This window comes from Gadus macrocephalus, chromosome 3 (assembly GCF_031168955.1).
Source record: "Gadus macrocephalus chromosome 3, ASM3116895v1".
Taxonomy (NCBI): Eukaryota; Metazoa; Chordata; class Actinopteri; order Gadiformes; family Gadidae; genus Gadus; species Gadus macrocephalus.
The window spans coordinates 15,629,785-15,655,375 of record NC_082384.1 but is presented as its reverse complement, the minus strand read 5'-3'; the positions used below and the strand labels follow the sequence as shown (position 1 = coordinate 15,655,375).

Genomic DNA, 25,591 nt, shown 5'->3' with positions numbered 1-25,591 from the left:
ACGTCTCAGTTTGGTTTGACTATCAATTTAATTTTAATCGAACATTTTCATTTTACATTCGCGGAGAGAAAATTGTTTCAGGGCTTTTACTTTTGACCCCCGAAGAAAACCGGAAGTTGCGTAATGAAATGTGCCTACACGCTAGCTGAATGGTGGTTGTACAACTCAAAGGGCTAAGCCTATTCATATATTATACAGCAGCGAGGCATTTTAAGTTAATCTTCCCTGAGAATGTAACTTCTTCCTACGTCCATGTCGATCTCCAACCGAGCAGCTGTTCGATGTGTTTGAGGTAAATACGATTGTAACTTGTGTCCTCAAACCCCATAATTCATGTTGTTAGCTGCTAGCTCAAGTCAGACACCGACCATCCTAGCATATGTTTCTATCCATCATAGAGTTATAAAACTGCTTTTTTGTTTTGTTTTTCCAAATGGTCGTGATACTAGAAAACAAAACAATGTCTTCCTGCCTGCTACAGTGGTACAGACTTTAGTAGGAATCTACCAGTGCTAGATGCGCTAACGTCAACAAACCAATGATATTAAAATTACTTACTACTGCTTTTACAGAAAAAGAACCGGATTGTCGCAACCTTAAAACATTTATTAATTATCTAACCCTGAATTTAAACGCTATGTAGTACAGTGACTGCATACTCCCGTTTAGTTCGAAGAGTCAGTGCAGGTTAATCAAAGATTAACTCAGAATGTGACAACGTATCACCATAATCCGTCTGCACATCCTCCATGTGAACATTTCGATTTTTACATTTCGACCTCTCTTTTTTTGGATTGTACTGGGGTCTTAAAGGTGTATCATGAAAACATTACTTCACCAGTCATGAAATGATCTGAAACTGACCTGAAGTGTTTGTCATTATTTCATCTTCATCTAAGATCATGTCAGCCTCCAAGATTGAACTGCGTCCACGTCAGAAGCATGGCACAAATAAAACCTCTGGGGACACGTCCAAAGAGGTGTCCCCAGACTCCAAGTGCCCCATCTGTTTGGACGCCTTCCACAACATGTCCTACCTGGACCTGTGCTTGCACAAGTTCTGCTTCCGCTGCATCCATGAGTGGTCGAAGAACAAAGCGGAGTGTCCGCTGTGCAAGCAGCCGTTCAACTCCATCTACCACACCATCAAGTCGGACCAAGACTTCAAGAAGTATGACCTGAGGCCCTCCGACAACGGCTCATTTGGGAGTTTCGGTGGCGTACGCTTCCGGTACCACACCACCATGACGGGCGTGCGTCAGCGCGCCGAGAGGAGGACCGCTACCCCTCCAGACAACGGCGTGATGTTTGAGAACTTTGGAGATGCGTACCAGCTGCATGAGCGCAACCTAAGGCGCATGATGTCGAGGTTGGCGGCAGGGCGGCGGGCCGCTAGCGAAGGCAGAGCAGTCCGTGCCATCCGGGAGCAGGAGATGATCACGTTCAGGAGGGGGCTGTACCGCGAGGGCATCCGGGTGCAGTCGGTGGAGGACGGCGGGCGCTGCCGGGACACCACGGCCGAGTTCTACCAGAGGAACCCTGCGTGCCTTCACAGACTGGTGCCCTGGCTGAAGAGGGAGCTCGTGGTGCTCTATGGAGCCCACGGCTCTCTGGTCAACATCGTGCAACACGTGGTGATGTCGCGCATCACCCGCTTCAATCTGGAGGCCAGTGATATACTGGAGGAGCTCAGGCCGTTCCTCCAGGCTCGCACAGAGCACTTCCTCCACGAGTTCATCAGCTTTGCAAAGGCTCCCTTCAACATGGAAGCCTATGACCAGCGTGCCGTCTATGACTGCCCCGACTCCCTATTAGACGACGACAGTAGCTCCCACTCATCTGTCATAGCCGTCTCGGAGGACGATCTAATGTCAGTGGATCTGGACACCATTGGAGAGTCTATGTCCAGCGGTGCTCTCAGTCAGTCTGCGTGGGACGATGAGACGCCTGGGCCCTCGTATTCCACGACGGAAGAAAGAAACAAAGTGCCGCCGCTCTCTATACCAGACTCTGACAGCAGCCAGGAGGAAGAGCTACAGGAAATCAGTTCCTCCTCCCATCCCAAAGGCCCTTCAAACCCAAAGGACGCGTCCCACAGTGGTGTCCAAAAATATAGATCTCTTTTGTCCTCCTATGATGTTGGTGGGGATGAAGATGACTGTGTTATCATTGGTTTCGTGAAGCCGGTGTCACAGAGGACGCCAGAGCTGGTTCAGCTCTCATCAGACTCTGAGGATTCTGTCCATGAGGAGATGGACAGAAAGCCTCAGCTGCCTCAACACATTCGCTTCACCACCCCCAGCGCCTCTCCTCTGCCCGCTGTAGAGCGAAGCCCCCCTCCTGCCTCTGGCGCGAAACCGCATTCACCATCTGAAGAACAAAGCGGCCTCTCCAGGTCTAGAGGACACAATTTGTCAGAGAGGAAAAGAGACTACGACAAGGACAGCAAGAGGCGTCGCAGTGCAGAAAGATGCAGGGAACGGCAGGGATCTAGCAGTGGAACTCAATCGAGGAGAAATAGGCGGGACAGAAGGTCGAGAAGTGCCAGTGATTCTTCCAGGAGCCCCACCAACAGTGCCGTCACCCTGTCCCGGTCAAGGAGGCATTCCCGATCCAGTAGCAGCAGGGAGTGTTCCCGTTCGAAGCGGGACAGTAAGGAGAAAAGGCGAGACGGTCTGCCTGGCAGCTACCAGTGGCAGTCCTACAGCAAGTATGGCCACGACAGAGACAACAGTTGGATACATTATTCAGAGAAAACCACCTACTACTCCAGGGGTCACAGGAACGGTGAATCCCGCTCTGAATCCCGCAGTAGGGAACCCCATGACAGCGGTCACAGGGATGACTTTCCCCCCGGGACCTACTCCACTGGTAGCCGATCGCCCTCTTTCAGGAAAAGGTCCAGCCAAGACAAGCCTGGGGGCAAGAGGAAGTACAAGACCAGGCACTTGGACGAACCGGACAGAGGCACGGATCTGAGGTCGGGATCCGAGGCGGTGGACACAACCAGCAGTAGGACCAGCTCCAGGAAACAGAAGAGGTCGAAGGAGACGCCAGCGAAGAGGGACGCCACCCTCGGAGGGGAAACAGACGATGTAGGAAACGGGTCGGACCAAGGCAGGAGGCACCACAAGAAGAAGAAGAAACACAAGAAGAAAAGCAAAAAGCACAAGAGCAAGGAGCGCCCAGGGAAATGCTCACCCACTGTCATCACCATTGAAAGCGACAGTGGTCATTCTACCTATAGCAATGTTGACCCCTCAGGCAAGGAAAACCTTCCAATTGCCACAGGCATGCCACCAGATACTGACGTCACAAGCCGCGATGGTGATGTGTCAAAAAGTGATTCAATGCCAGCTGACAATGTTTTATACCAACAATAAACATTAACTGTGGATGATTGGAGAATCACTTTTGTTAGGAATGCCTTTATAGCAAATGCCTTTAAACTAATTATTTTCACAGCATAAATGGTTTACATATAAATATGGGATGTGTTATTTAGCATCAAGGTCTAGATAGTTGCTACACCCACATCAAATGTGGCTGTGTGACTTTCAAACTTTGTAGTACTGTTTCAAGTGAACACATCAAATCAGGAAAGTATTTTCTTCTAACTTGTTCCAGGTTGCATTCTCAGGTATAACATTGTATTCACATATTTTCTTCAATAGGAATCACTTGAATGCTTGACAATGAACCACCTGCTCATGTGCCCTTTTTTATTTTGTTAATTCAGAGGTCACAGTCTCTGGATCTGTTTATCACATAACTAAGAGGGTTCCTCTCCATAAATTGTTATTCATGTTGAGACACAAATGCTCTATCACAGAATAGAATCATATTTTTAAAAAGGACAAAAGTGTTTTTTGAAAGGACATTCATTTCTGGGACTTATTTCATAGTGCCAGTTATTTATTTCAGGAGACTTTTACCTAATAATACCACATTTATTTATTTAATGACATGTATTTCCTAATAAAACATATTCAAATGAGTCGGTGTGGTAAATGTGTCATTAAATAAATAAATGTGTTATAAAATAATGGCATCATGCAATATAAAGACCCTGAAATAAAAAAATATGGAAAGATAAAATACAATTCTCAAATGATTGGGGTTTCTCGAGGTGTTTATTTTGTCGAGAATCAAGAGCTTTGCATCCTCCACACATTGACCAGAGGCCTGTTTCAGGTAGCTGGTTTAACATACTCTGAGTTGGTTGACTCAGAGTTCAGGGTTGAAAAGCAACTCTGGGTTTTCGGTTTCAGAACAGGTGATCAGCGTTTGGTTAATCAACTCAGAGTATGTTCACTCTGGGTTGAGGGCGTGCCTGTTGACTATAAAGAGCCATCATCAATGGATTTCTGATAACATGATCAAACATGGACCAAAAGCGTAGATCCACTTACTTTTCCCCCACGGAATTGGAAATTCTAATGAACGCGTCCCATTTTAACAAAAAAAAGCAATTCCGCCGCGGCAGCGAGAGCGCGAGAGAGAGCTTGGCAGTAAATAGCTGAACAAGTCAATGCGTGAGTAAAATTAATTAGTAAAATAAAATAAGAGGAAAGTTTAATATCTTCCACTTATTCAATATGTAAATTGTGTGTGTGTGTGTCAATTTACGCAACCCCGAGTTGCCCCACGAGGACTTGGCAAAAATACAGTTTAAACAGGTAAACTAATGTTTAATTGAAATCAAATCAATTTTGCTGTTTTGCCTGCTCTACCTAATTTAACAGCTATATTCAACATGTGATGGGCCTATATTTAAGCAGTAAATGTAAGTAGTACATTTCCCAGCCACCCCAACACTGCCAATATTTAATAGGATTTAGATATATTAGAAGGCTACACCTAGGCAAAATGCTGTGTGTGTGTGTGTGTGTGTGTGTGTGTGTGTGTGTGTGTGTGTGTGTGTGTGTGTGTGTGTGTGTGTGTGTGTGTGTGTGTGTGTGTGTGTGTGTGTGTGTGTGTGTGTGTGTGTGTGTGTGTGTGTGTGTGTGTGTGTGTGTGTGTGTGTGTGTGTGTGTGTGTGTGTGTGTGTGTGTTCAAAATAGCGCTTACTGAATATTAGGGTAACATTTTCCTCCATGTTAGCAAATCGAAAAAAAGCAGAGGCCCAGCAGACTGGAGGGGGTCCACCTCTACAGCCCTCAGAGGCTGAGGAGATGGCCCTCAGCCAACAGAGTATGCATCCTGTGGATGAGGGCATCACTGGGGGGAGCTCCTCTGATCCCCCCACCCCCCAGGATAGAAGTGCCTTTATAAGAGGTTGGTTATTCAAAATAATTAAATATGTACACGCAACCCAGCGCGTTGCAAATTAGATGGGGCAATATTCTGGCTCAAGTAATAATTGCACTGTCTAATCATCTGATGGCGTCATCGCCCTACTTGAACCAGATGCCCTCACCAACTTCCATGCAATTGTAACAATTCAAAAGATGCAAAAGGATGCTTTGGAGATCCAAATTTTGGAACATAAGTTAAAGGTGGGGGAGGTGCAAACTGGGATACTGTTCCCTGCTCTAAAAACATACCCAATATAAATTACTTAATTTTTTTTGTGCTTTCAGGAAATAAAGGAATCCTCATAATAAGTAGATTGTCTTTATTAGAACACGGGCTGTGGTGTATGGAAGCATATATGTAGCAAAATTCAAATGGCAATGCAATTTGCAATTACATTCTGCATTTGACAATTCATTATGCAATTTTATAATGCAATTTGTAAATACGTTATTCAAAGTGTATTTTAACATGCAAAGTGACAATGCAATCCTCAATTAAATTTGCAAAAGTTATAACAATACAAATAGAATAACATTTTGTCAAATTCTTTGAGTTCCTTTGTTCAAATTGAAAAGCTATAGCGTCCCCGTGATTGCAATCCACTTCGCCACGCTCCGTGTATGGAAGCATATATGTAGCAAAATTCAAATGGCAATGCAATTTGGAATTACATTTGACCATTCATTATGCAATTTTATAATGTAATTTGTAAATACGTTATTCAAAGTGTATTTTAACATGCAAAGTGACAATGCAATCCTTAATTAAATGTGCAAAAGTTATAACAATACAAATAGAATAACATTTTGTCAAATTCTTTGAGTTCCTTTATACAAATTGAAAAGCTATAGCGTCCCCGTGATTGCAATCCACTTCGCCACGCTCCGTGTGTTGCGATATTCAAATGACATTTCAATCCGCAAAACGGAATCCAAAAAGTCAATATGCAAAGTGGCAAACGTTTCAGCCAATCAGCGTCTGGGCGGGAACTACGTCACTTGCTCGTAATTTCCTTGTTTTCTAGTTCGTATGTGTCAGGTCCATGGTCACCAATGGAGATTATTGATACGCTCCGAAGTTTGGCCGATGATGTGGAGAACAATCGTGTTGAAGACACAGATGCAGTAGATAGAGTGCGTGTTCTGGGAGATAGGATAGACGACTTATCCTCACTGGTACGTTTTGACGCCAGTGTGGTAAACACAAAGATTTCCCAAGTGCTACAGGCACTGGGTGCGAAACATAGGGTCGGGAGACCCACCCCGTCTCCACCCACTCCTCACCTACAAAGCTCTCCACAACCTAGTTCCTAGCCCCCAGTTACCTCTGGACTACTATGTATCCCCACATCACGACTCATTACGAATGGGTGCCCGGTCATTCAGCTGTGGAGATACCCTTGGAGAATATAGAAAGTGACGTAGTTCCCGCCCAGACGCTGATTGGCTGATACGTTTGCCACTTTGCATATTGACTTTTTGGATTTCCTCTTTGGATTCCGTTTTGGATTCCGTTTTGCGGATTGAAATGTCATTTGAATATCGCAACACACGGAGCGTGGCGAAGTGGATTGCAATCACGGGGACGCTAAAGCTTTTCAATTTGAATAAAGGAACTCAAAGAATTTGACAAAATGTTATTGTATTTTTATTGTTATAACTTTTGCAAATGTAATTGAGGATTGCATTGTCACTTTGCATATTAAAATACACTTTGAATAACGTATTTACAAATTACATTATGAAATTGCATAATGCATTGTCAATTGCATAGCGTAATTACTTATTGAATTGCAAATTGCATTGCCATTTGAATTTTGCTACATATATATGGCGACACATTAGTGCCATAATTCACTGATGTGATAAAAGATGCATTCGCGCGTATTATATTATTCCACACGCATAGATATTAACTGCGAGCGCGCAAATGATCTCTGCGCGCGTGCAAATTACCTCTGCGCGCGCAAAACAGCCTCTCGCGCGCGCAAATTACCTCAGCGCGCGCAGAACAGCCTCTCGCGAAAGATCTTTTTACGCTCGCTCGAATTTAATTTTGGCACTATGGGGGAGGGAACCAAGGCAGGGCGGGCTTTCCTATGATTGGCCGTTTCTGAAGCGCGATATTTGATTGACAGCCCTCCTCAGCCTTCCTCTCATTCAATTCCAATCTGAATTGTACAGTAAATGGCTGAAACGATAGTTACGTATTGTAACTCTAGATTCTATGAGTATAGGCACAGCCTTTTAAGGCTATTGCTATTGGGTTATCCCTAGGCGTGAGCCGTAGCACTGAAAAATGTGTAATCCCCGACCACCAACAGCGTGGGCCTCAATTACGTCCGCGTGCGGCGTGCCTCAACGACGTCCGCATTTTGCAGATATAGTCGGACGCCGGCGGACGTTCTGCTCCCAATAAACAGCTTTTCTTCAGCTATTTAAAGGACAATGAGGCCGACACTTAAAAGGCTGCGCCTATACTCATATAATCTGGAGTTACAATACGTAACTCGTTTCAGCCATTTACTGAACAATTCAGAATTGAATGAGAGGAGGGCTGAGGAGGGCTGTCAATCAAATATCGCGCTTCAGAAACGGCCAATCATAGGAAAGCCCGCCCTGCCTTGGTTCCCTCCCCCATAGTGCCAAAATTAAATTCGAGCGAGCGTAAAAACATCTTTCGCGAGAGGCTGTTACGCGCGAGAGGTTGTTTTGCGCACGCTGAGGTAATTTGCGCGCGAGAGGCTGTTTTGCGCGCGCGCAGAGGTAATTTGCGCGCGTGCAGAGATCATTTGCGCGCTCGCAGTTAATATCTACGCGTGTGGAATAATATAATACGCCCGAATGCATCTTTTATCACATTAGTAAATTATGGCACTAATGTGTCGCCATACATATATGCTTCCATACAAGTACGCGAATTGAGAAACTGCTTACATCTTTCGAAAAGCTGAGAGTAGACCGAGAGCAGTGATAACGCTAGCTGTGCCCATGAAGAGATTTTTTATTTTATTTTTTGTACCACGTAGGTCATTTTAATGTCGATTTTAAATGCTCTTACACACTTGATTACATTGCTACTTTATTCCGGTCACCAATGTATACATTGCATGGTCTTGCTGTGCGTGCAATACAATGTAAAGCTGTGTTGTTTGTTTTCGGGCTGGTTTGCCAATGAGTAATGTAGCTAACAATAAACAACCACTAGCCAATTTCATGCAACAATCACAAAGACAACAGGACGCTACGAATGCTCCGAGACCGGAAGTGACGTCAAACCTGCAACTCGGAAGGCTGGCATCCGAGGATTCAGGAATACACAATTATTCACGTTCCACATTATTCAGAAACCTACAACCACACACACATCCAGGACCTGAGAAGGGAGGTTATGCTCATAGCCCATTGACTCACAGAACCAAGCGGACTCAGGGGGGAGAAGACGCATCACTGCCACCATGGCTCTGAAGTGGGATTCGAACCCCTAACCCCGACAGGGTTAATGCCTTGCGCATATCACTGGAGCTAAACAGGGTCAGAGATATGAAAAAAGGTGTTAAAGATGTACATCAAGTAATTTGCCAGTTAAACGTATTTTTTTGTATTTGAATGAAGTGCTGTGTGCATTCCTAAAAGAAAAAAACGTAGCAGCTGTTGCCATGTCGTAAATTAATTTCGGGGTTGGCTACCCAAGATGCTAGCGACTCAAGTGTAAACGGAAGTGTTTGTGGCTCAGGAAGAAACGTGGCAAACATTCACCATGGCCTCACAAATGCACATTAAGGTAATATCCTGACGGATACGTCCAATGAATCTCGCCCAGGGCTCTCGAGGGGCGGCAGAGGTGCATGTAACCGCGCTGCCCAGCAGTATGTTATGCATTGCTATCTATTTAAGTTATTTCCATTAGTTAGTGTTTGTAGGCTTAACTTTCGTGGTTATGGATACATGCACATATTCAATTCGGTGTGCTATAAATGCACGGTGTTAAATCTGCAGGTCAAAATAGCTAGTAAATGTGGTTGCAGCTATCGCAATGTTGAATGCAGTATCATAATGTATAGATTAGTAGCTAGCTATACTGCTAGATTAGTAGCTGTCTTAAGCACTTCTGCACCCCGTTGTCCTAACAGTTTTTCTCAAAATAAAAATTATAATGCCATGGTAATAAACGAGGAAATAATACATTGATCGCAGTCTTGTGTATTTAAGAGAGTTGGAGTGTTTAAAGATAGTTAAAAAATAATGTGTGATACTGTTTCCTTCTAGATCGGAATAATCGGTGGATCGGGTCTTGATGACCCAGATATCCTGGAAGGGAGGACTGAGCGATATGTCGACACGCCATATGGAAAGGTTAGTTTACCACAGCTGTGCTAAAGCAGACATTTATTAAAGGTGTCATATTATGCCGTTTTTGTGGTTCATAATAATAATATATAATAATAAATTCGTTTGGATGTTCTGCTAGAATAGGTTTCATGCTAAAAAATACTTTATTATTCTCACACATTGATTGAGAACCGCTTTCATCCTTTGTAAGAATCGGTTGCAGCTCTGATTGGTCAGCATAAACATTCCATCGGTGCATGTGTAGGTCATCTCACGCCCCTTAGTCCCGAGCAACTGTCAACATTGCCAGTATCAATGTCTTTGATTCAGCCATACCTTTCTCAGCCCGAGTCGTAATTTCAGGCAGATCGACGCAAAACCCCATTCTCAATCCTTTGAAACAAATAACATGTGCCAACAAGTGAGCTGAGGCATACAGCTGGCTAACCAAAACATTTGAATACAATGATATGAGCTAGCGAGTTATTCAAGGTCTTCAACTGACTAAACAAAATATTTGAATGCAACAATGTGAGTGGGCAGGTTTGACGCGGCACACAGCTGTCTAAACAAATCATTTTAACAGTATAACCTGAGGAAGCTCTCTCACTGGGTCTACAGCTAAGCTACTACTCGGCAGATGAACACTTGTTATGAGCTATCTTGTTATTTTACCCGAACAAATCATAAAGTTATAAAGCTTAGTCAGGTTTGATCCTGAATCTACATGTATCAACGACCCAGCAGTCTGCCGTAAAATTAAGCGGTCAAAGTAAATTTGAACAACTGATTCTTCTAACTCTTTATTTTGGAAGTTCATACTAAGCGGATTTTGCTTTGCACTGATGACAACAGTGTCAGCTCGACGTGGCAATACCAGAACAGAACTCCACAGCTCAAACTAGCTTTGTTTGAGGGCGTGCCAAACTAGCCGTCAGGCAAGTCACGGTAGTAAATGCTAACTGCAAAATAGCCGTTTCCTGCAGTTCAGGAAAGTTGTTTTCTTGCGGAGAGAGTATGCCCCTTTGTTGTGGAATTTAGCTATTTTGCTTAGCAGACCATATACATGGCTATATGATCTTCTAAAGGAAAAGGAAAAGGAAAAAAAAAAGGCACAATATGAACATACTGTATTGTATGAATGCATTAGTCAGCTGATGTTATTGGATGTATGGTTTACTTAGTTCATCTTGTATCCTCTCCAACAGCCTTCAGATGCGCTGATAGTGGGGAAGATAAAGAATGTTGAATGTGTGCTTCTAGCAAGGTGAGTTTATTTTGGACTACAATGGATTGACTACACACACTTGTTGCAGATGTCATCGCAGCCACCAAATACTTGGAAAAACATGCAAACACTTAAAACACTGCTAAACCCTAACCCTAGGGTTAGGGTTAGGGTTAGGGTTACACATTGATTGAGAACCCTAACCCTAACCCTAACCCTAACTGATAAAAACACTGCTGATAAAAACACTGCTAGTCTACAAATAAACAGCTATCTTTCTGTCAAGGTTGTTTTTGTTTCTTACAAATACAGTCCTCTGCTCTCCAACTTGACCATACTCACCAAGTAGGGGCACCTTGACACACCCTTTTAGTTCCAATACCTGACTGCACAGATTTTAGACTACTCTTGCGTACTACACGGAGCCAGGCAACACTTACTCCATTCTACCCAGTAGAGGGCGCACTTGGCGTAATTTTGTGTGTTTTTGTCTTTCATTTATTTAGTTTTAATATATTCTGTTTAGATTTTTATATTTAGTTAAATGTATTTGTAATGAATACATTTATGATGAATATATATTTGTTACTCAGGCACGGCAGACAGCACACCATCATGCCGTCCAACGTCAACAACCAGGCCAACATCTGGGCCCTGAGAGAGGAGGGCTGCACTCATCTGCTGGTCACCACGGCCTGTGGCTCCCTCCGGGAGGAGATACAGCCAGGGGACATAGTCATCATCGACCAGTTCATTGACAGGTATTCCCACAAAAATAAAAGCCGTCTTGATGGATTGTTTTTAAAGTGACGTAGGGTTATTGTCGATGTTCAATTAATATTATTATTGTTTTTTTTTGAGCTGTCCAATATAGTTGTATATGGTCTTCTTTGAACTAGAATTTAGCTACAATTTATTTTTACATTTGTTAGGGTTGTGATGTCCTTAAACTCACCAGAGGGATGGATGGGGAGATGGATCCATCTCTCCCACGTTGTGTAGCGACGGCAGAACTTAAAAAGGGAGGACTAAGTTTGATGGATAACCAATTTACAGCATACAAGATGGAACGTAGAAGATGGAATAATATGAATTCATGATTTTTTTAACTTTGATTATGTCTTTGGATACTCCAGATCTATACACGTGATCTATGTTTACATGTGTGGTATTTAAACAGGATTTTAAATATTCAAAGGTTGACCTTTCTGCTTTACTTTACTAAAGTGGGAACTGTCACTACTGTTGCTCTGTTTATATTGTCCCTCAATGGTGCTGTGTTGCATTTGGTTGAAGACAATTCCGCAGATACTCATGGTATTCACTATTTTCTGGTAGTTAGTTGTCGTTATTCTACGATGAATAGGGCAATTGTTTTATTTTAGATTCAGCACAGAGACTTAAATGTCAGTGGTGCCTGCTGTCAAATTGAAAATATCATATATCTATATATAGAAATAGATATATGAGATGTGTGTATATGTGTGTATATATATATATATCTATATATATATATATATATATATATATATATATCTATCACTTTTGTCGAGTGATTGTCGTGTCACTTTTGTCGAGAGGGTGGATAGACGCCTGATAGACGCCTGAGGGTGGATAGACGATCTGAAATGTTTTTCCCACAACAATGATTAACACCTACCCAAGAGATTCACTGACCCTTTTTATAACTTTGTAAGAGAAAGTCACATAGTTCAGTTATTAGCGGTTTTGTGAAATGCCATGATCTTATCTAGAAAGGCTTAAAAATAAAACGCGTAAACAATATGTGGTTCGGGTAGGGCTCCTGGTTTGCCGAAAGCTCTACAACTATTTTCCTGGGGGCAAATCCCTTACGTGCCCGTAGCCTTTACTGAGTCAGATGTGCTGTTGGAAGAAACACAATACAGATATTTTGTTCGCTGTACAGGCCACTTCCTGTCTTCTTTCTTTCCATACTGCATATCATTTACCTTGCCACGTGTGAGAAAAATAGCACACATATTTGTTTTTGGGTGACTTGTAGCAGGATCCTCACTTATTCTTTCTATTGGTGGCTTCCTTTTTAAAGTACATTTTACTGGCCCTCACTTAAAGTTGTAATTATTAGTGTTGGATCATAAAACCAAATACCTTTTTTGTTACTTTTGTTAATCATTTATGTAAACAATGCAAACTCCTTTTTAAAAACGACATTCTCTTCCCTGCTGGCTGCCATTATATGCACAGCACTAGCTATTACTTTGGTTACATGTCTTTTATTTTGTAGCAATACCAACATCATGCAGTTGAAGATTTACCGGCCTGATGTGACTGCTGGCCCCGGGCCATCGGGCACACTTTATAGTTGAGCTATGCTTCATGTAATGGTGTTCAAATGTGTACTTTTGTTAAGATTACCACATGTGAATACACAAGGCAAAAAAATCCAAACACAATTGAGTAAGTCTTTTCACCGTGGGATTACTTTGACTATATGGGCGTGTGGATCTGTTTGCACAGTTAATCTCATGTAACAATCGGAGCGCTAGAATCTTTCATTTCCCTTTCTCTTTGTAATTGTTTATCTGAATATGTGCAGGAGCTTCTTGTGTCATGAGGTTCCTGTTCTGTTGTGGTTGTAATATCCCATTTATTTGAAAAAATTGAAAAACAATTTGGTATTAGATAATCAAATATGTACCATGAGCTGTAATATTGCAACTCAAACAACCATTCATTTTTCATTCAGAACACAGCATGGTCATTTTTAGGCAAAATCTAATTTCAGTATTTAATATTCAAATAAAATGTACTGTGTGTTGTGCAGTTTGTGTTTAAGTCAAGTGGGACTCCTTGTCCTATGATTTCTAACTCAAATGCCTTTACCCGGGCTGTTTTGGGTTTATTATTCTTCCAATGTTACTTTTTTCAAATTGGGTTACTATAAATTAAGTTATATATTAAGGAACAACCATTTTTAAATACTTTTATTTGGTTACGTGTTGCTTTCTATTGTCATGCCTCTAAATTGTTCTTGTAAGTGAATTAGCTTCCCAAAGTCACACGTGAATTCCAACTAATCGCAGCACAATGACTGCGGTTATCCGGCATAGGTGGCTCAACGCATTATTTTGAAGTGTAGTATGGGAGCTGCAGGAATTGAGAATGTGTGCAATTAGTTTGTCCATTGCCCACATTTTCTACCAAACAAGCAAATGCTATACAATTGGTTCTGTCTACAACTGCCTACAACTGCCTACAACTGCTGGGCGCATCAGGATCAGAAAGTGTGAAAAGTTCTTAAATGAAACACTAATGTGTTTAATTTAAGTTTGATGTACATTTTATTTGGTTAATTTTTGTCTGGCTAGTTGATGTCGCCAAAGCTAATCGATACTAAAAGGTCGCCAAAAATATTATACAAGAAAGAAGGGAGCTGCTTGTGGGGAATATGTTTGGACTTGTTCCTTAGCATGTGACCATGTGTCTGTGTGCCAGTGGTCATTTCCTTACCTCCTGGCTTTCATTAGGCGTTAGGTCTGTGTTTTCTTTTGTTGCTGAGATGAATTATTTAACCATGATACACCAACATAGGAAGCCTAGGAGTTTTGCATCCTAAAGCATTTGCTTCAGTCGGTCCGAGGAAAATCCTTTCTCGTATACAATTATAAATTAAATGGCCATGCGAAGTGGTTTAGAACAGTATAATCTACTACTTTTAATGCCAAATATTCAACCAAAAAAAAGGAATTGTGTAGCTTTTCTTTTATTTATGACCAACACAAAAGGAATAATTGATGTGTCTGAACTGTGTTCTTTGTTGATAGGATTATATATATTATAGTATTTGTTTGTTTTAATATGTAATAAGGTTCATATTTGCTACCTCCCATAAAAGCCCCCTCATTTGAGGAGAACACCGAAACAAAAGATTGCTTTGTTACGTTCTGTTTACTCAATCGTTCAACTAAATAGGTGAAGTGTGACTATCTGGTTTTCATTTGTCACTTTTTCTGTTGATTAAGCTGATAACATTGTGGACTAAGCATTAATTATACTTCATAACAAACGTACCGTTAGAACCGGCACATTGCTCACACAGTGCGGGGATATTATACAGAAAAAAAGCATCCTCTTAAAATAGCCCTAAGAATATAGCTTTAAGAAGGCAAAAATGTTAATGCTTCCAGCACAATCAGCGTTTGTTATTAGGGGGGCGTCTCTTCTCTGAGCGAGCGCTGTACTGTGACTGCTACAGGGACTTTGGAAGCGTTCTTTATCCCCTGTATCTAGAAGCTTCTGTTGGCATGGAGATGGCACCAACATTTCATTAATTGAATGGGTACAAAAGTGCAATTTGAATCGGTTCACGTCTAAATCATATTCACATCCAATTCTATTTTTTTATGTATTATATTGATGTTCTACCAACACTAATTGATGAGAAGTTAACCATATTCATTCGGTCAATGGAACTACACTTCAGATGTTTAGTCAGTTCCTAAATTTTGATTGTATACTAGGATCGTTCCTATCCTCTTGTGCGAGCCCCGTCGGATTAAAGGGTTCAAAACTAAAGTTTCTTAAACGCTCTCTCAACCACTGCCTCCAATAGGACTACGAAGAGGGCCCAGACCTTCTATGACGGGCAGCCCGGCCACCCTCCTGGGGTATGCCACATCCCCATGGCAGAGCCCTTCTGCAACAGGACCAGAGACGTGAGCAGCAGCTCCCTTTTCTCTACGTGACATAATTAACCCTAACCAACCAACTCCTAGTAGTCGGTTCAGGTGTAACACATGATCTCTATCTTAAATATTACAATGTAAAATTATTCGGATGGGAAGTTTGTGCGACACACTTCCTGTATTTGCTGTTCCATATTTGCTGTAATTCTTCTGTGAACTCCGTTGTCCTATTCAATTGAATCTAAAACATGACCTGAGCACTGCAGTATTTTGTTGAGCTCAATCTACTACAGCAGTCTGTCAACCCCACTAGCGAACAACACCAACGAACCCTCGACAGTATCTACTGTCTGCCCATACTAACCACTGCAACATTTAGCTTTCATGCTGCTTTTTGTCACAACGAAATGTTGAATTAATTAAAAGATTAATTAATGAACCGTGTCAGGTCAGATGAAACTAAGAGAATGAATAACTTGACTCATCCATCACCTTTTTATATCAACGACCAGGAAGTGCCGTTTTCACACGGTACTTCTATTATCCACACGGCTGACAACTTTATAAAAATGTTTCAGAAACTGCCCCCTAAGGGGATGAACACGCAGTTATTGGCTGATTCGTAACAGCTTTCTTACGACTAAGGGGATTTATAATGCATTCATTCATTCATTCATTCATTCATTCATTACTGCAGGTCCTTGGGACCTGCAGCAATGCAGCCTGGCTCCGACCCCCTTCCCTTAGGCCCCGCCCTACGGGCGATATCATGATGACCCTGGTCTCTCCTTGCTGGTGCAGGTGCTGGTGGAGGTGGCAAGGAGCCTGGGCATCAAGTGCCACGCCCGGGGCACCGTGCTGACCATCGAAGGTCCCCGCTTCTCCTCGCGTGCCGAGAGCCTCATGTTCCGCCAGTGGGGCGCCGACGTCATCAACATGTCCACCGTGCCCGAGGTGGTGCTGGCGAAGGAGGCGGGGCTATGCTACGCCAGCATCGCCATGGCAACCGACTACGACTGCTGGAAGGAGCACGAGGAGGCGGTGAGTGACGTCTCGACTACTTTGACGGCACTTCTTTAACCCTTCTCTCGGTTCGGCAGTCCTGCTTTGTTATGGCAAAAAACTTCTGGGGGGGGGGAGACGGCACAGAACCCGGGTCGGAAACCAAACGCTGCAGGGGGGAGATGCGCCTGTTTTTTGTGATTCCCTAAAGCGAAGAAGTATTCGGAAGGGGGAGTTGATTAAGTGTTTTCTCCCATTGGCCAGTCCAAAGCATGTTGATTTGTAAGGGATAATGCCCGACGAGGTGTCCATTATCTGGAATTCATGGACGACGCGGAGGCGTGGACCGTCCGACGCGCAGGCCATTAATTCCTGATAAAGGACACCTCGAAGGGCATTATCCCGCTCATACCACGGTCACTTGCCAAGAAAATGAATTAAGATCATTCATTTATTTTTATATTCATTACATTCATAAATATAACGTTTTTCACAAGACATAACTTTGTTTCCCTGGTAACGCCTGAGGGTTTGACTAATTCCTGCAGCAACCATTACCCTCCCGTAAGGTTCTTATGCAACGGATCGTTGTTCACTACTCCAGTAATTAGGACAGACCTTAGCTACGAATTGGCAATGGGAGGTATTCTAGTCCGCTCAGCTATGAGTCAGAGAGCTAACGTTATGCATTGTACATATTTATAAGTCGAAATTCGTCCCAGCCTTTATACCACATATACTCTAGGGCAGGGGTCACCAACACAGTGCCCGGAAGGAGCACCATGGCGCCCGCAAGGACCACATGAGGCGCCCGCAGGCCTGTTCTAAAAATAGCACTACTCATTCTTGAACAACTCTTTCCGACCTTTTTTAAGTCATTGTTGATAATTATTGTGAAAAAACTATCTATCAACCTGACTTAATTAATTAACATGCCTTCACATAGCAAATTTGTTATTTCAGAAGAGTGTATAGAACTGGGTGCCCTTCGTATGACTCGGTGCCCATGAAGTAGCTCTCAGGTTCAAAGCGGTTGGTGAACATTGAAGAAAATTAAACAGACCCTTTTTAACGGTTAACGAGAACTGTCCCCTCCCTATCCTCCATGATTGGTGGAAAGAAATCAGGTAACGAAAGAATGGAAACCCGTCCACCCAGATGAGTTTGGATGTGAGCCAGTACTGCCACTAACGCTGGCACACGTGCCAGTCCGAGGAGCACCAGCCAGAAAGACCACATTATTCAAACTCTTATTAGAACCGGATTGGCACGAGGAAAGGGATTTGCAGCCTGATTACATAGAAATCTTGCCTCCATCACATTCCATTTGTACTATATAGCCTAGCCTCATTCGTCCGATCAAGTCTGAAATTAAATAGCTGGAACATTGTAAACTGAAATTGCAAAGTGTGAGTTTTGAATGGAAGTTAACACTGAGAGCCGGCCTGCTCACGCTTTTACATGGAAGTCAAGCATGGTATACGCTTGACGCTTATGGGACACGAGGAGTTTGCTGTGCCTGGCAAAAAACTGGATCGGTTCCTGTCTGATCCACCACACCCTCTTTAATTAACTTCTCTTCAATGTCACCAAACTTGTTTGGTTAGGTTAGGACAACAATCTTTTACATCTTGTCACTGACCTCATAATACACTAAACATATATGAAAAGGTCTACTTGTCTGTTGTCGATGTTGATGGAAGAAACATCATTGAATGAGATAAAAAAATTAAAATTAGATCCTCCTTGTACAAAATAAAAGATGTGAAGATATAAATTATCTTCAAATTTCTATAAAAAATAATATACATTTTTATTTTATTTTATTGCAGACTTGAAAGAGCAGATACGAATTTACATTGAATGATCCAAGTTAAGGAGTAAGGATTACAAAAACCTCATTGGACCAAGCTTGTAGCAGGGATAATGATTTAACTAATCTTTATCCCATTTTTGTTTAAAAGATTTGTCTTTTGGACCAAAAAGTTTCGTCTGCGCGACGGATTAGAATTTGTATTTATTAGTCAAACCTGCTCTGTTCAACACCTTATTATTTATAATGGTGCCCTACTTCTCTCGAATAAGTTAAGTTGTATCAAGAGGAAGCGAAAGCAAAACGAAACGTTGTGCTAGAGGGCCAAACTAGGGAGTGGAACACTATGAGAAGTCTCCTTGCTAGGTATAATTCGATGCATGCATGATCGACGCATATCTTTAAAGAAGTCCAACTGGCTTAAAAAAATGCTTCCTGCATGGCCAGAATGTTCCTCTATGGGATCCGCCCATCGATGTGTGGTGAATCCGTTGACACAACAGACGCAACACACTTTATGATCTCCCAAATACTATAATAATAATATCAGCTTTCAGAAGATGTCACGATTCACATCGAAACCAATGAGCTTTTCAGTAATGATTAATATCCATATAATATATTAAAATCGCTGGAATCGCTTTGAGTGCGTTGTCCTCATTTGCCCTCAGACACGCGCGCACGCCCAACCACAGCGAGAATTTTTTTCACACACTCAAACACCTAACGGTGTGTGTTGTGATTGCTGAACTTTGCCTGTTGATACTCAGTTCCACTTACAAATAGAGTTCCGGCACCCGACCTCGTCCCCACTGTTGCAAAAACGCTCACCACATCCTTCCGCCCCCACCGCCACCACCTGACCCCGCCACCACTGCCCCCACAGACACTCTCTCCTCCGGCCTCCTTCCGAACTACATCCTGCCCCTCCGCCCCCAGCCTCCGCCAGAAGTCGGCCTGCTTGCCAGGTTCCGGCTGAGAGTCCTCTCTATAGGAGGCTGAGTCACAGTGAGTCACCGTCCACACCAGCCGCGCTCAGCCCCGGCCACCGGATCACTGTTGATATCATAGTCATCCCCCTACCATAAACCCCGCTCAAGCATCACTGGAACCCAGTAGACTGAGCGGTGGCTTTGTGGAGATCATGTTCGTGAAGGGAGTATGAAGTGGATCTTTGTCGATTGTTGCGTTTTGTAGTGTTGCTATTGAACCGGTTTCCCGTTGGAGACTTAGGTTATTGGGTCGCCTTCCAGATTTCCCCCCCCCCCACCACAACTTGTTTGTTAATGTTTTCTGTGTGTGATGGGAACCTTAGTAGCGTTTCAATTATCAAAGTGAAATAAAAGTATGTGTTTGATCAAGGATTTCCAACTATTACAAATAAAGCTGGAGTGGAGGAGGAGGGGGGGTTTTGTTTGAAATGTACGCTCCCAGTGTGCGTGTGTGTATGCGACTGGGTGTCTGAAGGCACAGAGATACAGGTTTGGTCCTGAAGGGTCTCCTCAGGTGACGATTGAGGGAAGGTGTGGTATAAGAATCAATATTTAACCTGCTGCAAACCATCTGAAACATCCGCTTAGGGTTTTCCCATTGATATCCAGTAGGCTGTTTCTGTTTACTTTTCACTTAAGGAAAATAAAATACTTTTACAAAGCTTGACTCTGGAAGTTTGCTTCCATCTGGTTACTGGTTACTAAACATTTAATTTTGTAGGTTTTTTTCAAAAACAAATGCATTGATAATTTTTTGAACATTTCAGTTAACGGTATCATGTTCTCTTACTGGCAGGTATGTGTTGACAACGTACTGAAGACCATGAAGGAAAACGCAAATAAAGCAAGCAGCATCCTGCTCACAGTGATTCCCCAGATCTGCCAAATGGATTGGTCACAGACCATAAAAAGCCTGAAAGTAAGTCCAGCCGTCCTTTCCTCTCATTTTGCCAAACGCTTCCGTTCCATTAGCTTACTTTATTTGACAGAATTTCAAGCATTTATCCAAGCAATCTTTCAAGGGAGGCTGATATCACTCAAATCATGTTAATCCACAGTAGCTGCAGTAATTACATTTTTGATGTAAGGGACATACAGAGATGGTAGGGCTAAACAATGTGCCTGCCAACTTCTTCAACATCATGTGAATTGGGCAATGAAAAAAACGAAATAAAAAGTAGTTCCAAACCAACCAACCATTATTACCATCTATTTAACACTCATATAATCCATGGTGGTTCATTTTAAAATCACTTGTGAGCTCATTTAGAACTTTAATTTACATGAAATTGAGTTTTGACCATAATGATCATCCTTCATTAGGTCGGGTAGTAGTAAATTGGAGGCCAACGTGTATATAATAATGTGATTAAAATATATAAAAAATTAGGGTTTGGCCATTGTCTTTCAAATGCAATTAATTATATATTTTAAATACAGAAAAATGTATCCTGAATTCTGTACCATTTCTTTATTTGTATTTTTTAATAGTTGCTAGCTGACCCGTTTGCAGATTTTATTTTTCAATATTTAAAATACATAATTTCTGTCAAGGCCTGAACAATGCAGGTGTGAGTGAGCTCTGCTAACATTATGTCTCAGTTGAATAAAAAAATCGGTTAAAGCCAGGACGCCTTTGGCTTTACTTCCTTACTTTACTTATAATTTTAGATTTCTTTAATAATGTAAAAAATACAATTTGTAATAAATAATCCCAGCAAAACATAACTAAATGATAATTTTTTTAATTACAATCTTCTTTGTTTTCCAGACACTGGCCCAGTGTTCCGTGATGTTACCCAAGCACTGAGTAATGCGACCTCCGCTACACCCACTCACACACACACCACCAGTTTGTCACCCCCGCCACCGCCAGCTCTAGCCTTCAAATGCCTCCGCCTGGATTTGGATCAGCGGTCAATCACCAATCACAAGAAAGTGCCTGGCACATCTATTGCATGTCTCCTCAGTGTTTCCTGTTTTTTAAATGAAGAAAGCTGCAAAAAACAGCGCGGTCATTTACAATCTGCACACACTATTCATTGTGGTGGAACACTTCCGCATGGTTTTATGAAGGACTGCCACCTTCTGGGGGAGAGCCCCGGAGAGTTCGGAGGGATCAGTGTTCAAAGTTCTAGGTCAGATTTGAATTCATTTGTGAGATCATAATTGATTTTATTGGCTTTGTATCCCAGTGTTCATTTCAGTATTAGGAGGTTGAATTGAGATATGCCTGTTGCATGATTTACTATTTTACAGCGTTGTTAGCCTTGTAAACATTGACTTGCCTGAATGACAATTTGTAAGTGATATTTACCTACATTAGCTCTGCGTAATAGACCTGCCCTACATGCTTGTATTATTGTTTATTTCATGTAAAGCTTGTCTGTACGACGAATGGAAATGTATTTTTATAATGAGGTGATCATCAGTCGGTTGGATTATTTTGAGTCTTTTAGACCTTATCTTTGTTTTTATAGGTCAAAGGCTACTTTATGCACTTGGATATCCTGCTTCACCATAGGCCTATGCAAACACACATAGGCCTGATTTTGTTGGCACATCTTGACAGCTTCAATAAATAAAATTTACAAAACTTACAAGCTTCGCATCTGGAATAAATTAGAAATTAAATAGGTAAATTAGTCGATCAGGTCGGAAGAACTGACTTGAGAGATTAATATTTAATGTGGACCGAAACGATGTCTGAGACATTGGACTATTGTTTTATGGTTTACAACTTGTTTATAATCCTGTTACTGACAATGTGTAATCAAACTATATGACCAATAAAAAATTAGGCATGCGAGACAGGTTTTCCATTACAATCCTTTATGCTTTAACCCACATCAGCAGGTAATAAAGGCCTAACCCAATCTGATGTTTTACTTTGAATGCAGATGACCTAGGCCTACAATTCATTTTTTAGTCTTGATTTAGCAATTGTTTATTGAAACAATAATCCTATAAATGGAGTTTCTCTTTAGCAAATCTATAGACTAAATAAATGGTAGAACTACTTGCGTGAATTTGGCAATACATTGAAACATATCTAAAAAATATACATATTTATTTGTATACAGGACAACCGAATACCCCTATATGAGACCTAGAGATACCCAACATAGTGCAGTAAACGGGTTTTGCGCATGCGAAAGCATGACCGCATGGAGTCCAGTTTGTGCTTCGAGGTTTACATGTCATATTTGTGGAGATAGTCTGGCGTCAAGTGATAAGGGAGAACAGCATTCACAAGGGGCGTTTCTCGTGTTTGGTTTTGTAAGAAATATGTACAATACAACGCATCCTGGTCACCAAATATAGATTTTTAATAAATAACTTTTGCCTATGGCCTAAATAATATATTTTGTACAATGTATTTGTTTAACAATTCATTGAGACGAAAGGGGATATTACAACCGTTTTTCTAGGGTCGATGGGCCTATATTTCGATATGAAACCCTATTTTGATCAAACCAAAACAGGCCTATGGTCATCCACAGAACCAACCTATATTTATTACAGGCTGTATATTTGTACTCCCCATATTTTACAAATATATTTAAACAATGTTAATTTGAGTAGGCCTACGCTCATTCTCATTTGCTTACCCAACCCAGTGTTTACTTGTAGCCTTTAGCGCTACAAAAGACGATCATATAATTATTGCTCGGAACAAACATGATCTCCTTGCGACCCAGACTACAGGCCGTCATTCCTCTCCCTCAGGGACCAAGGACCGCGAGGGCCCTCTGGGGCCAGGAGCCGAGGCCTCCCCTCTCTCCACCGGCAGACAAACAGGTTAATAAAGTGCATAAGCCGAATCCTACAGCAGGCCTATTAGGACTTATTAAGGGTTAAGCCTATCATACGAGAATCATAGGCTCTGTCCAGCATAGGTCTAACAAATATCCTATCAACGATTAAAAAGCAATTACAAGTATCCCACTAAAGCCCCAGCAATGCGGCATAGCCTTTATGCGTATAACCTTTAGGACTACAAAACCTACATTTACACTTGAAAGGGGTGTGGTCCTATAATCAGCAATAGATGAAAACAATAAATAAAACGACATTGAAAACCGTTGATCCAAACGGCCTTATTCAGGCCGCAGGTCCAGTCCGGCCCCTCAAACGGGGGCCCGTTAAAACAAAACGCCCGCAACGCAGTGGAAAGTGCAACAATCCTTTCAAGGCTTTTTTCAGTTTGCTTCTTCTAAGAGCTTGAGAAACTCCACAACGTCGTCGTGTCCACTCTGCCTCGCCAGATCCACGGGTCGAGAGTTAAAGTGGTCCCGGGCCCCGGGGTCGGCCTTGAACTCCAGCAGGACCCTCAGCGTGTCCAGGAAGCCCTCGCGCGCGGCGTCGTGCAGCGGGGTGGTCCCGGTGCGGCTGTCCGCCACGTTTGGCCGCGAGCCTCGCGCGAGCAGCAGGCGGGCTACCGGGGTGCTGCCCATCATCATCACCTTCATCGTTTCATAAATCAAAATAATAGATACGTTGACACCCTTGCGTGGATTGGATTGGGCTTTGAAAAATATTATTAATAAGAGGCCTATACGCGACGTGACAGGCCACGTTGAGGAACGTTGCTTCCAAATGCATGATAATAATACTATTATAAATAGCCTAATAATAATGGGCCAAATAGCATTATTATGTTGGAGGCAGATTTCTCAGTTGATATTTAAATGTTTTTGGTTTGCACCACGCCTGGTTGGTCAGGAAGTCTTTACAGTTTGTGTAGGGGAATATGCCTTCCCTTGTTATTATGGGATGCGATGCATATGAAAGCTAAGAACGACCTGTCCGCTGGAGTGACAGGCGTGGTGCCCGGTAAATCTAGATAGCATGAAATTGGGCATAAAGTGATATTTCCGGTTATAAACCAGCATGATTAAAATATATAACTGCTCATTCAGGCCAGCATACTTATTGCTAGATAAAGCTACCAACAGTTTGAGATAATTACATTACATATTCGACGATTCTATGGATCGTTGTGATGCCCTGCATGAGCCGAGCTGTTTATTAAATGACAGATTTGAATACACGCTCGCCTGGACTTTGACGTCCGCTGTCAACACTGACCTGCAACGGCGTCCTGCCGTACTTATTCACACCGTTAACATCGGCCCCTCTCCGGAGGAGATCCTCCACACCTGCGGTGTTCCCGGTCGCTGCTGCTGATGCGAGGTCGTCCACAAGTGTCATGGCTATGGGAACCAAACAGTGAACCAAACTCCTGCTCACTAAAAAAAAAAACACGTTCTGTCTATGGCCAGCTTTTTTATTTTGATATATTTTTTTACTTCAAATAAAAACGTTTTCGAAATGTATTCCTATTTGTCGTTCAATCTGCCGTCTGTCAATTTCCGATAAACAGTCCATTGACTGGGATGAAGTGGAGCGCGTCGTGTGACTCCAGCCGGTGGTGTCTGTCCGGGCTTGCCTTGGCTTTAGTACGGGTGACGTAATCATGGTGCTGCAGTGGCACGACTCTGCGCATGCTCACAGTCGCTTTCAGTTTAAGGAAGTCGTACCAGAGTGACTGCGCTGTAGGAGCTCTAAAAAAGTTACAGAAACGGAAAACTGTCGTGTAGGAGCTTACAGGCGATGTTTTATCTTGTAGCTACATACGTTATAAGGACCAAACTGCGCCAAGGATAATTTATTTCGCCGATACTACAGGAAATATGGGGTCAATAAGAATATGTTAGCCTATAGCCTATATATATATATTGAACGTAATATAAATGTTACTTATCCTACAAGAGCAGAAACAAGTTATATTTATATTATGTTCAATGTATATATCTATATATAGAGGAGACCTTCCGCTTGACCTCCATCTCTGTCTTACTCTTGTTTAGTCATGAATGGCAGCCCTTTTCTTCCCAAGCAGCACTGTTCTCCCCCTTGCTCATTTGTCTGGCCCATTAATGAGGCCTGATCTAGGCCTACAACGTGAATAGTGGGGACCAAGACCTGAAGTGGTCATCCATGAGGTAATCCACCCTGTTATGGCTCCAGGATGTAAGCTTGCTACTTCTATGGGGAGTAGGGTAACCATAAACACATGTTGCCGTCAAACTGACTAGAGGAAAAATAAAGCAAGGCACAACAGTAAAGTAAATTCACTGGTGTATTTATTTGATAAGTATTGCGCCAAGGGGAATAGGAAACTATAAGCGGAGCCAAATCAAAAGAAAACAAAATAAAGTGACAACTACTAGTGAACACACACAACCTAGCTAATG

At 42.3% G+C, this 25,591-nt stretch overlaps 3 protein-coding genes across 4 annotated transcripts; 2 read left to right on the top strand and 1 right to left on the bottom strand.

Moving 5' to 3' along the window:
- The first annotated feature begins 93 nt into the window (after positions 1 to 93).
- toporsa (topoisomerase I binding, arginine/serine-rich a) lies at positions 94 to 4,115 on the top strand. The gene is made up of 2 exons (XM_060047595.1): positions 94 to 292; positions 900 to 4,115. The coding sequence occupies exon 2, from the start codon at positions 903 to 905 to the stop codon at positions 3,381 to 3,383; it is 2,481 nt and encodes an 826-aa protein (XP_059903578.1). The 5' UTR covers positions 94 to 292; positions 900 to 902; the 3' UTR covers positions 3,384 to 4,115.
- Positions 4,116 to 8,569: 4,454 nt separating this feature from the next.
- On the top strand, positions 8,570 to 21,256 carry mtap (methylthioadenosine phosphorylase). 2 transcript variants are annotated; one of them, XM_060047593.1, is made up of 8 exons: positions 8,570 to 9,081; positions 9,567 to 9,653; positions 10,838 to 10,896; positions 11,451 to 11,618; positions 15,452 to 15,554; positions 16,326 to 16,565; positions 20,128 to 20,250; positions 21,103 to 21,256. In XM_060047593.1, exons 1-8 carry the CDS (start codon positions 9,058 to 9,060, stop codon positions 21,139 to 21,141), a joined length of 843 nt encoding a protein of 280 aa, XP_059903576.1. In that variant the 5' UTR covers positions 8,570 to 9,057; the 3' UTR covers positions 21,142 to 21,256. The 2 variants fall into 2 exon arrangements, with proteins under 2 accessions (XP_059903576.1, XP_059903575.1); XM_060047592.1 differs by lacking the exon at positions 8,570 to 9,081 and adding an exon at positions 9,091 to 9,141.
- Positions 21,257 to 22,636: 1,380 nt separating this feature from the next.
- On the bottom strand, positions 22,637 to 24,898 carry cdkn2a/b (cyclin-dependent kinase inhibitor 2A/B (p15, inhibits CDK4)). The gene is made up of 2 exons (XM_060047594.1): positions 24,423 to 24,898; positions 22,637 to 23,797 (listed from the first exon to the last, which is right to left on the bottom strand). Exons 1-2 carry the CDS (start codon positions 24,543 to 24,545, stop codon positions 23,534 to 23,536), a joined length of 387 nt encoding a protein of 128 aa, XP_059903577.1. The 5' UTR covers positions 24,546 to 24,898; the 3' UTR covers positions 22,637 to 23,533.
- Between the last annotated feature and the right edge of the window lie 693 nt (positions 24,899 to 25,591).